The sequence below is a fragment of the Abramis brama genome, assembly GCF_963993115.1.
Source record: "Abramis brama genome assembly, chromosome: 7".
NCBI classification, from domain to species: Eukaryota; Metazoa; Chordata; class Actinopteri; order Cypriniformes; family Leuciscidae; genus Abramis; species Abramis brama.
The window spans coordinates 47,501-60,000 of NC_139969.1; the positions used below are offsets into that span (position 1 = coordinate 47,501).

Here is a 12,500-nt window from a genome sequence, read left to right on the forward strand (position 1 = left end):
GCATCAGTGCAGTAACAGATGATGTTACCTTGTGCGGCGTCAGTGCAGTAACAGATGACGTTACCTTGCGCGGCGTCAGTACAGTAATAGATGACCTACGTTGCGCGGCATCAGTGCAGTAACAGATGGCGTTACCTTGTGCGGCGCCAGTACAGTAACAGATGGCGTTACCTTGCGTGGCGTCAGTACAGTAACAGATGACGTTACCTTGTGCAGCATCAGTACAGTAACAGATGGCGTTACCTTGCGTTGCGTCAGTACAGTAATCTACGTTGCGCGGCATCAGTGCATTAACAGATGATGTTAACTTACGCGGCGTCAGTTCAGTAACAGATGACCTACGTTGCGCGGCATCAGTGCAGTAACAGATGGCGTTACCTTGCGTGGCGTCAGTACAGTAACAGATGACGTTACCTTGCGCGCCGTCAGTACAGTAACAGATCTTGTGCGGCGTCAGTACAGTAACAGATGGCGTTACCTTGCGCGGCGTCAGTACAGTAATCTACGTTGCGCGGCATCAGTGCAGTAACAGATGATGTTAACTTGCGCGGCGTCAGTTCAGTAACAGATGACCTACGTTGCGCAGCATCAGTGCAGTAACAGATGGCGTTACCTTGTGCGGCGTCAGTACAGTAACAGATGGCGTTACCTTGTGCGGCGTTAGTACAGTAACAGATGACGTTACCTTGCGTGGCGTCAGTACAGTAATTGATGGCGTTACCTTGCGCAGCGTCAGTACAGTAATTGATGGTGTTACCTTGCGCGGCGTGCGCTCCAGGCTGGAGGCGTAGTCGGAGGTGGTCGAGAGAGAGGGCATGCGCAGCTGCAGGCCACGGATCACTTTGTGGCAGCGAGAGAGTTGCGCGCGCAGGTCCTGCACCAGACACTTCAGTGAGGACGGGTCGTCTGTCTGAGTGGCATCGCTGTCGCCATGCCAACCACAGCGTTGGTTTCCCGTCACAGAGAGAGAGCCGCACATCTCCAACTCATCAAACTCTGACAGACAGATGGAGGAAAGGAAAACAAACACGTCAAGACATGCGGCAGGTCTTTCACTAGAGTTTCATCCAGTGCTAAACGTCTGAGACTGAGAGGAACCGTATCAGAGGCACAGAGGCGTCCCGTAATATGAGCACATGGGATTTTGTTCCATGTAAAACCTTATAAACAAAGTTTTAGGATTTTGAAAACTGGGCTCTACGTTTAGTTGACTAATCAAACTTAAGACTGATCGTTTGACTCTGATCAGATCATGGAGCTCCAGTGTTCATTAAACCAAAAGGTTTGACAGAAGCACTAGTGTAGTGTGTGTGTACCGGGGCTGCTGGCCTCCTCTCGCTCCGCTTCATTCTCACTGCGCCCGCTCGTCTCGTATCCCAGATCCTGAAGATCCACCTGTACCTGCTTGCTGTCCCGCTGGACGGCACTCTCCGCTGACAGAGACCAGATCAGACAGAGACCAGATCAGACAGAGACCAGATCAGACAGAGATCAGACAGAGACCAGATCAGACAGAGATCAGATCAGACAGAGACCAGATCAGACAGAGAACAGATAAGACAGAGACCAGATAAGACAGAGACCAGATCAGACAGAGACAAGACCAGATCAGACCAGACCAGACCAGACCAGACTACGAATGTATCGTAGTCAGTGGACGGATGGTGAAATGTAAGAATTCAGTAAGATTTGGGTGACAGATTCAATGAAGCAAAACTTGAGGGAAAATTATATTAGAAAACCTTTGCTCGCTTTCTCCTCCTCATGCTGACTTCACTGGTCTCCATGTTTACTTCTGTATGACAGCATGAGTGTGTGTGTGTACATGTGATTGAGTGAGTGAGTGAGTGTGAGTGTGTGTGTGTGAGTGTGTGAGTGTGTGAGTGTATGTGTGTGTGTCCTCACTGAGCAGCTCTCTGTAGTCGTTCAGCTGTTCGGCCTGCGCATGCACTGTCGCCTCTGACACCATCAGTCTCTCCTGCAGCTCGCGGCTCTCCTGACGACTGACAGCCAGGTCGCTACGGAGACGCTCCGCCTGCTCCCGAAGCCCCGCCTCCACATGCTGCCAGAACCCAACAGCTCCACCTCCTCCGCCACTCGACCCACTGCTGTCGCCCTCGACCTCTCTCTCCATTTCCTCATCCTGATTATAAAGCAAACACACTGAAAGCTTCACAAACGCTGCACAGCTGAAGTGTGTGTGTTCGACATAACAAATAATATCAGTGAACGAGACCCAATGTTCTGACCTGAGCTTTTAATACTACAGTCTGCACTTCGCTGTATGACAGTTAACTAGGTCAGGGTTAGGGTAAGGGTGAGTTAACGGGTCAGGCTGAACCAGCACTAGTGATTGGTTACCTGAGCTGCAGGTGTGTGTGACAGCATTTGTGATTGGTTACCTGAGCTGCAGGTGTGTGTGACAGCATTTGTGACTGGTTACCCGAGCTGCAGGTGTCTGTGACAGCATTAGTGATTGGTTACCTAAGGTGCAGGTGTGTGTGACAGCACTAGTGATTGGTTACCTGAGGTTCAGGTGTGTGTGACAGCATTAGTGATTGGTTACCTGAGCTGCAGGTGTGTGTGACAGCATTAGTGATTGGTTACCTGAGCTGCAGGTGTGTGTGACAGCACTAGTGATTGGTTACCTGAGCTGCAGGTGTGTGTGACAGCATTAGTGATTGGTTACCTGAGCTGTAAGGTGTGTGTGACAGTAGCATTCGTGACTGGTTACCCGAGGTGCAGGTGTGTGTGACAGCATTAGTGATTGGTTACCTGAGCTGCAGTTGTGTGTGACAGCATTAGTGATTGGTTACCTGAGCTGCAGGTGTGTGTGACAGCATTAGTGATTGGTTACCTGAGCTGCAGGTGTGTGTGACAGCATTAGTGATTGGTTACCTGAGCTGCAGGTGTGTGTGACAGCACTAGTGATTTGTTACCCGAGCTGCAGGTGTGTGTGACAGCATTAGTGATTGGTTACCTGAGCTGCAGTTGTGTGTGACAGCATTAGTGATTGGTTACCTGAGCTGCAGGTGTGTGTGACAGCATTAGTGATTGGTTACCTGAGCTGCAGGTGTGTGTGACAGCATTAGTGATTGGTTACCTGAGCTGCAGGTGTGTGTGACAGCACTAGTGATTTGTTACCCGAGCTGCAGGTGTGTGTGACAGCATTAGTGATTGGTTACCTGAGTTGCAGGTGTGTGTGACAGCACTAGTGATTTGTTACCCGAGCTGCAGGTGTGTGTGACAGCATTATTGATTGATTACCTGAGCTGCAGGTGTGTGTGACAGCATTAGTGACTGGTTACCTGAGCTGCAGGTGTGTGTGACAGCAGCGCTCCGAGGTCCAGTGAGTGTGGTCTGGTGCACCTCCTCTTCCTCCTGCTCTCCCGCAGCTTCACACATGGCGGCCCGCGCTTCCCTCGATGCGCTCGCACATCTTCCTCTCCATCTTCATAATCAGACTCTTCCTCCTCTTCCTCGCTGAACGTACGGTAATCTCTCTGAGGCTCATGGGAGTTTCTCCGGTCTGCTTCACGCTTCTCCAGGTCTCGACTCCTCACACACACCTCCTTCACTGCTGATCCAGACTCACTGTGATCCAGTGCAACACGTTCTTCAGGTGTGTTTCTGTGAGAGCAGAGATACGACACACATCAGTGCAGCAGACAGAAGCTGGTGTGTGTGTGTGTGAAGCTGATGGATGTTATACCTGACGTGAGTAAGTGAGGAATCAGCTTGGGCCGTCACTTCAACCATCTTACATTCGTCTTGATTTCTCTCCACCTCGTCACATCTTACCCTCTCTGATGCATTCTGGGACATCACCGGCCTGCCACCCTCCTCGGCTCTCTGACAGGAGAACACAGTGAACTACAATAACTCCTAACAATGTTAAAGAATCCATGAAACGGCTCAGCCAGCCCTGCTTTCTTTCCTATGTGTGCTGATGCGTTTCCTGTCGACACAGGGAGTCAGGTGGAACATATCAAAGAGAAGAGCCAATTTAAAAGGAATATTAGATTTTTAGAAGGTTTACATTTAACTGTGTTTATGAGTTAATGACACTTTCTTTTACAAGTATAAAGATAAAGGAGCTTACAGCTAGATGTGAATTAAACAAATGTTTGTTTATCCCGTGATCTTCACAGTAAAGTGTGGCCTTCATCAGACTAGATCATCAGAAGGAGTGTGTGATCACTGATTCTGAACAAGTGTGTGTCTCTCGTTACCTGAACGCTCGTCAGACTCTGAGCCGTGAGTGTGATGTCATCGTCCTCGATGCTGTCGGTGAACTCTTCATCTTCATCACTGCTGTCAGGATCTTCCTCATCTTCATCACTGCTGAATTCTGGAAGGAAACACCACAGACATTCAGATTCCTCCTCACACACACTTTATTTGAGTCGTCTCCTCATTCTGTCTCTCTACGTCTAATTATTTGTGTTTCCAGAGCCGAACCTCCAGCCAAACCTGTTTATCATCCGTTCTTCTGTCCTGCTGCCTTTCCTTCCTTCCTTCCTTCCTTCCTTCCTTCATCCCCACTCCCTTCCTTCCTTCATCCCCACTCCCTTCCTTCCCACTCCCTTCCTCCCTTCATCCCTTCATCCCCACTCCCTTCCTCCCTTCATCCCCACTCCCTTCCTCCCTTCATCCCCACTCCCTTCCTTCCTTCATCCCCACTCCCTTACTCCCTTCATCCCCACTCCCTTCCTTCCTTCATCCCCACTCCCTTCCTTCCTTCATCCCCACTCCCTTCCTTCCTTCATCCCCACTCCCTTCCTTCCCACTCCTTCATCCCCACTCCCTTCCTTCCTTCATCCCCACTCCCTTCCTTCCCACTCCCTTCCTCCCTTCATCCCCACTCCCTTCCTCCCTTCATCCCCACTCCCTTCCTCCCTTCATCCCCACTCCCTTCCTTCCTTCATCCCCACTCCCTTACTCCCTTCATCCCCACTCCCTTCCTTCCTTCATCCCCACTCCCTTCCTTCCTTCATCCCCACTCCCTTACTCCCTTCCTTCCTTCCTTCCTTCCTTCCTTCCATCCTTCCTTGATCCCCACTCCCTTCCTCCCTTCCTTCCTTCCTTCCTTCCTTGATCCCCACTCCCTTCCTCCCTTCCTTCCTTGATCCCCACTCCCTTCCTCTCTTCCTTCCTTCCTTCCTTCCTTCCATCCTTCATCACCACTCCCTTCCTCCCTTCAACCCCACTCCCTTCCTTCCTTCCTTCCTTCCTTCCTTCCTTCCTTCCTTCCTCCCTTCATCCCCACTCCCTTCCTCCCTTCATCCCTTCATCCCCACTCCCTTCCTCCCTTCATCCCCACTCCCTTCATCCCTTCATCCCCACTCCCTTCATCCCCACTCCCTTCCTCCCTTCATCCCCACTCCCTTCCTCCCCTCATCCCCACATCTCCACTCCCCACTCCCTTCCTCCCCACTCCCTTCCTTCCCTTCCTCCCTTCCTCCCCACTCCCTTCCTCCCTTCCTCCCTTCCTTTCTCCCATCCTTCCTTTCTTCCATCCTTCATCCCCACTCCCTTCCTCCCTTCCTTCCTTCATCCCCACTCCCTCCCTTCATCCCCACTCCCTCCCTTCCTTCCTTCCTTCCTTCATCCCCACTCCCTTCCTTCATCCTCACTCCCTTCCTTCATCCCCACTCCCTTCCTTCCTTCCTTCCTTCCCACTCCCTTCCTTCCTTCATCCCCACTCCCTTCCTTCCTTCACCCCCACTCCCTTCCTCCCTTCATTCCTTCCTTCATCCCAACTCCCTTCATTCCTCCGTCCATCCCCACTCCCTTCCTCCCTTCATCCCCACTCCCTTCCTCCCTTCCTTCATCCCCACTCCCTATCTCCCTTCCTCCATCCCCACTCCCTTCCTCCATCCCCACTCCCTTCCTCCCTTCCATCCTTCATCCCTACTCCCTTCCTTCCTTCATCCCCACTCCCTTCCTCCCTTCCTCCCTTCCTCCCTTCCTCATCCCTCCATCCCTCCATCCCCCCATCCCCACTCCCTTCCTCCCTTTCTTCCTTGATCCCCACTCCGTTCCTCCCTTCCTTTCTTCCATCCTTCATCCCCACTCCCTTCCTCCCTTCATCCCCACTCCCTTCCTTCCTTCATCCCCACTCCCTTCCTTCCTTCATCCCCACTCCCTTCCTTCCTTCATCCCCACTCCCTTCCTTCCTTCATCCCCATTCTCTTCCTTCCTTCATCCCCATTCTCTTCCTTCCTTCATCCCCACTCCCTTCCTTCCTTCATCCCCACTCCCTTCCTTCCTTCATCCCCACTCCCTTCCTTCCTTCATCCCCACTCCCTTCCTTCCTTCATCCCCACTCCCTTCCTTCATCCCCACTCCCTTCCTTCATCCCCACTCCCTTCCTTCATCCCCACTCCCTTCCTCCCTTCCTCCCTTCCTTCCTTCCTTCCTTCCTTCCTTCCCACTCCCTTCCTTCCTTCATCCCCACTCCCTTCCTTCCTTCATCCCCACTCCCTTCCTTCCTCCCTCCCCACTCCCTTCCTTCCTCCCTCCCCACTCCCTTCCTTCCTCCCTCCCCACTCCCTTCCTTCCTCCCTCCCCACTCCCTTCCTTCCTCCCTCCCCACTCCCTTCCTTCCTCCCCACTCCCATCCTTCCTTCACCCCCACTCCCTTCCTCCCTTCATTCCTTCCTTCATCCCAACTCCCTTCATTCCTCCGTCCATCCCCACTCCCTTCCTCCCTTCATCCCCACTCCCTTCCTCCCTTCCTCCCTTCATCCCTTCATCCCCACTCCCTTCCTCCCTTCCTTCATCCCCACTCCCTATCTCCCTTCCTCCATCCCCACTCCCTTCCTTCCTTCATCCCCACTCCCTTCCTTCCTTCATCCCCACTCCCTTCCTTCCTTCATCCCCACTCCCTTCCTTCCTTCCTTCCTTCCTTCATCCCCACTCCCTTCCTTCCTTCCTTCATCCCCACTCCCTTCCTTCCTTCCTTCATCCCCACTCCCTTCCTTCCTTCATCCCCACTCCCTTCCTTCCTTCATCCCCACTCCCTTCCTCCCTTCCTCCCTTCCTCCCTTCCTCCCCTCCTCCCTTCCTCCCCACTCCCTTCCTCCCTTCCTCCCCACTCCCTTCCTCCCTTCCTCCCTTCCTCCCTTCCTCCCTTCCTCCCCACTCCCTTCCTCCCCACTCCCTTCCTCCCTTCCTCCCCACTCCCTTCCTCCCTTCCTCCCCACTCCCTTCCTCCCCACTCCCTTCCTCCCCACTCCCTTCCTCCCCACTCCCTTCCTCCCCACTCCCTTCCTCCCCACTCCCTTCCTCCCTTCCTCCCCACTCCCTTCCTCCCTTCCTCCCTTCCTCCCCACTCCCTTCCTCCCCACTCCCTTCCTCCCCACTCCCTTCCTCCCTTCCTCCCTTCCTCCCCACTCCCTTCCTCCCTTCCTCCCCACTCCCTTCCTCCCCACTCCCTTCCTCCCCTCCTCCCCACTCCCTTCCTCCCCACTCCCTTCCTCCCTTCCTCCCTTCCTCCCTTCCTCCCTTCCTCCCTTCCTCCCTTCCTCCCTTCCTCCCCACTCCCTTCCTCCCTTCCTTCCTCCCTTCCTTCCTCCCTTCCTTCCTCCCTTCCTTCCTCCCTTCCTTCCTCCCTTCCTCCCTTCCTCCCTTCCTCATCCCTCCATCCCCCCATCCCCACTCCCTTCCTCCCTTTCTTCCTTGATCCCCACTCCGTTCCTCCCTTCCTTTCTTCCATCCTTCATCCCCACTCCCTCCCTTCATCCCCACTCCCTTCCTCCCTTCATCCCCACTCCCTTCCTCCCTTCATTCCCACTCCCTTCCTTCCTTCCTTCCATCCTTCATCCCTACTCCCTTCCTTCCTTCCTTCATCCCCACTCCCTTCCTCCATCCCCACTCCCTTCCTCCCTTCATCCCCACTCCCTCCCTTCCTTCCATCCTTCATCCCCACTCCCTTCCTCCCTTCCTTCCTTCATCCCCACTCTCTTCCTTCCTTCATCCTCCCTTCCTTCATCCCCACTTCCTCCCTCCCTTCCTTCCTTCCTACTCCCATCCCTCAGTCTGTCTCTCACATGAGGAGTGTAAAGAACATTCACTCATCATTTACACAGCCGGTCATTCTAAAGCGCTATGACTGACAAAACAACATATTTGTCACAGTGTTTTGTTTTGACCATTGAATGAAAGTCAGTGGAGGTCAGTGTTTGTGTTTCTCTAAAGCTCTTCTTTTGTGTTTCACAGAAGAAAGAAAGTCATAATGAGAGTAATGATGACAGAAAGATTATTTCTGTGGGAACAATCCCTTTACAGTTACTTTCTGCTCTGCCATTCTAGATACATAAAAGGCCTGAAACTACAGTAGCAAAGAAAGAAGAAAGAAAGATTACTGTAGTACTGCTAGAATATGAAACTAACTATGAACTACAGATAAGCAGTTACACTAGAGATCAAAGTGACTTTATTCCACTCATGCTCATCAAAGGATCATTGGCATCTTTAAATCTTCAAATCTGTATAAAGACAATAATGTGATAAACTATGAATGGAAAATTTGTGCATGTTGTCATGCAGGACAGATAAATATAGATGATGTGTTTTATATTGACAGATAAATATGGATGATGTGTTTTATATTGACAGATAAATATGGATGAAGTGTTTTATATTGACAGATAAATATAGTTTAAGTGTTTTATATTGACAGATAAATATAGTTTAAGTGTTTTTTATTGACAGATAAATATAGATGAAGTGTTTTATATTGACAGATAAATATAAATTAAGTGTTTTATATTGACTGATAAATATAGATGTCGTGTTTTATATTGATAATGGTGCAAAGACCCAGAGACAGTGTTATAAAAGTCACTCGTTCAGCTAGTTTAAGATGTCAAAGGTTCACGATGCCTCAGCTAGAGTTTAAACCATCAGCAGTAATAATGGCCACCGGCACAACAGGAGGTACATAGGAATGCCCTATGGTGACCTCTGACCTTCAGAATTATTTGATAAAGAGATGAGCGACCGATAGACCGAGGATCTAAACATCAGATTGACTTATTATTTATTTAAAGCAGAAGTAACGTTATATCCTGGTCCTCTTTTACCTAAACTCATTACTTCAGACTTACGTGCCATCCAGAAACTTGCGCTCTGCAAGTGAACGTTGTCTTGTGGTGCATCATCTCAAAGAGGCACAAAATCTCTTTCTCGGACCTTTACCTGGACTGTTCCCTGCTGGTGGAATGATCTGCCTAACCAACCAGAGCGGCTTAGTCCGTAGCCATTTTCAAGAAACGGCTGAAGACGCATCTTTTTCAGCAACACCTGATCCATTAATACTAACACTTTCTCTTCTATTCTATATCTATTTATAAAAAAAAATGTAAATAAAATACATGTACTGCATTAGATTAAACTGAGAAGGGTCATAGCACTTGCATATTGTTGTCCTATTGTTCGTTTAACTGCTTCTATTGTTCTCATTTGTAAGCCGCTTTGGATAAAAGCGTCTGCTAAATGAATAAATGTAAATGTAAATGTAAATGTCCTCACACTGTCAGAAATAGTTTCACTTACTCAAAGTCGAGGGGGCCTATTAAACCAGCAGTGAAATCCTGCGATATACAATGTGAGTAATGCAGTGAACAGTACCAGTTCAACAGCGCATGCTCTCTTTGGTGTTTCATCTTATAGTTTAGTGATTTTAAATCTGCATATTGTCATCAAACCACACACAGTCACAGCCATGCAAATGTGATGAACGCTTTGCATGCATGTGTGAACGACTGCTAAACTGTTAAATAATAAATCAAAACAACACGTGACTAGTGGCGTCTTCTACTGTGTCATCACTCACCTGTGATGTTTACGTTCATCTTAATCTGAGGAGGAAATCTGAGAAAGCAACTATCCTGATTCAGAGGGATTTCTGACAGTTCAAAATAGATAATAATAAAATAAAAAAAAATACAAAAGGGTTTCGGCCAAGAAATCTGCTTAGATTTATTTCTTTTCAGTTTGAAGTACATGAAATAGATTTCATTTTTGCAGTTACAAGAACAATGCAAGCTGAATGATGCAGTAAAATCAGTTTCATTTGGCACTAAAGTATCGTCTTGTAAAGTGTGTGTCACAGAAACAAAGCTTAAAGTTAGAAACCCACACACACACACAGTACAGAGGAACAGCATATTTCTACATTTGCTTAGAAAACGAGTCTGTGTAATTCAAATGGAACATAAAGGCATTTCTGGATCTCAAGTGTGTGAACTCAAAATCATGAATGAACACAGAACATCAACACCACACACACCATTCACAGGCAGACTACTGGGTAAAATGGATTAAACACACACATATATACTGTACAAACACACAGTTCTGGCGGGTTATGATCCTTCATGCTGGACTAGCACTTCATTCAGATTAGCGTCGGTGCCCCCCGCAGGCCCGGAGGCCAAATTCTGCCGTGTCCCACCTCCATAATCGGCCTGGACCTGTGCGGCCCGGTCCATCTCCAGTGTGTGTCGGTCCATCGCCAGCGCCGTGTGTCGACACGTCTCCAGTGTGTTTACCAGCAGCTCCCGCAGCGCCTGAAGAGAGTCAAGCTGTTCGTCCAGCGCTCGGGTCTTCTCAGCGCTGCTGGAGTCCAAACACACACAGGTTACAACAGAACCTTCAACTCCAACCACACACAGGTTACAACAGAACCTTCACTCCAACCACACACAGGTTACAACAGAACCTTCACTTCAACCACACACAGGTTACAACAGAACCTTCACTTCAACCACACACAGGTTACAACAGAACCTTCACTCCAACCACACACAGGTTACAACAGAACCTTCACTCCAACCACACACAGGTTACAACAGAACCTTCACTTCAACCACACACGTTACAACAGAACCTTCTCTTCTTCAACCACACACAGGTTACAACAGAACCTTCACTCCAACCACACACAGGTTACAACAGAACCTTCACTTCAACCACACACTGGTTACAACCGAACCTTCACTTCTAACACACACAGGTTACAACAGAACCTTCACTCCAAACACACACAGGTTACAACAGAACCTTCACTTCTAACACACACAGGTTACAACAGAACCTTCACTCCAACCACACACAGGTTACAACAGAACCTTCACTACAACAGAACCTTCACTCCAACCACACACAGGTTACAACAGAACCTTCACTTCAACCACACACAGGTTACAACAGAACCTTCAACCACACACAGGTTACAACAGAACCTTCTCTTCTAACACACACTGGTTACAACAGAACCTTCACTTCAACCACACACAGGTTACAACAGAACCTTCTCTTCAACCATACACAGGTTACAACAGAACCTTCACTTCTAACACACACAGGTTACAACAGAACCTTCACTTCTAACACACACTGGTTACAACAGAACCTTCACTTCTAACACACACAGGTTACAACAGAACCTTCACTCCAAACACACACAGGTTACAACAGAACCTTCACTTCAACCACACACAGGTTACAACAGAACCTTCACTTCAACCACACACAGGTTACAACAGAACCTTCACTCCAACCACACACAGGTTACAACAGAACCTTCACTCCAACCACACACAGGTTACAACAGAACCTTCACTTCAACCACACACGTTACAACAGAACCTTCTCTTCTTCAACCACACACAGGTTACAACAGAACCTTCACTCCAACCACACACAGGTTACAACAGAACCTTCACTTCAACCACACACTGGTTACAACCGAACCTTCACTTCTAACACACACAGGTTACAACAGAACCTTCACTCCAAACACACACAGGTTACAACAGAACCTTCACTTCTAACACACACAGGTTACAACAGAACCTTCACTCCAACCACACACAGGTTACAACAGAACCTTCACTACAACAGAACCTTCACTCCAACCACACACAGGTTACAACAGAACCTTCACTTCAACCACACACAGGTTACAACAGAACCTTCAACCACACACAGGTTACAACAGAACCTTCTCTTCTAACACACACTGGTTACAACAGAACCTTCACTTCAACCACACACAGGTTACAACAGAACCTTCTCTTCAACCATACACAGGTTACAACAGAACCTTCACTTCTAACACACACAGGTTACAACAGAACCTTCTCTTCAACCACACACAGGTTACAACAGAACCTTCAACCACACACAAGTTACAACGGAACCTTCACTTCAACCACACACAGGTTACAACAGAACCTTCACTTCTAACACACACAGATTACAACAGAACCTTCACTCCAAACACACACAGGTTACAACAGAACCTTCACTTCTAACACACACTGGTTACAACAGAACCTTCACTTCTAACACACACAGGTTACAACAGAACCTTCACTCCAAACACACACAGGTTACAACAGAACCTTCACTTCTAACACACACAGGTTACAACAGAACCTTCACTCCAACCACACACAGGTTACAACAGAACCTTCAACCACACACAG

General features: G+C 49.0%; 1 protein-coding gene across 12 annotated transcripts in view; it reads right to left on the reverse strand.

The window, feature by feature from the left end:
- LOC311087618 (myomegalin) overlaps window positions 1–12,500 on the reverse strand; it is an 87,240-nt gene that overhangs the window by 22,275 nt on the left and 52,465 nt on the right. For 8 of the 12 annotated variants that reach the window (XM_084120953.1, XM_084120958.1, XM_084120962.1 and 5 more), the window contains 7 exons: window positions 10,463–10,626; window positions 4,233–4,351; window positions 3,713–3,852; window positions 3,309–3,630; window positions 1,906–2,143; window positions 1,317–1,433; window positions 758–996 (listed from right to left, as the gene is read on the reverse strand). In XM_084120953.1, coding sequence (XP_083977079.1) covers window positions 758–996; window positions 1,317–1,433; window positions 1,906–2,143; window positions 3,309–3,630; window positions 3,713–3,852; window positions 4,233–4,351; window positions 10,463–10,626 — 1,339 coding nt within the window. The remainder of the gene's footprint in view (window positions 1–757; window positions 997–1,316; window positions 1,434–1,905; window positions 2,144–3,308; window positions 3,631–3,712; window positions 3,853–4,232; window positions 4,352–10,462; window positions 10,627–12,500) is intronic. The other 4 variants (XM_084120954.1, XM_084120957.1, XM_084120955.1 and 1 more) reach the window with 1 other exon arrangement.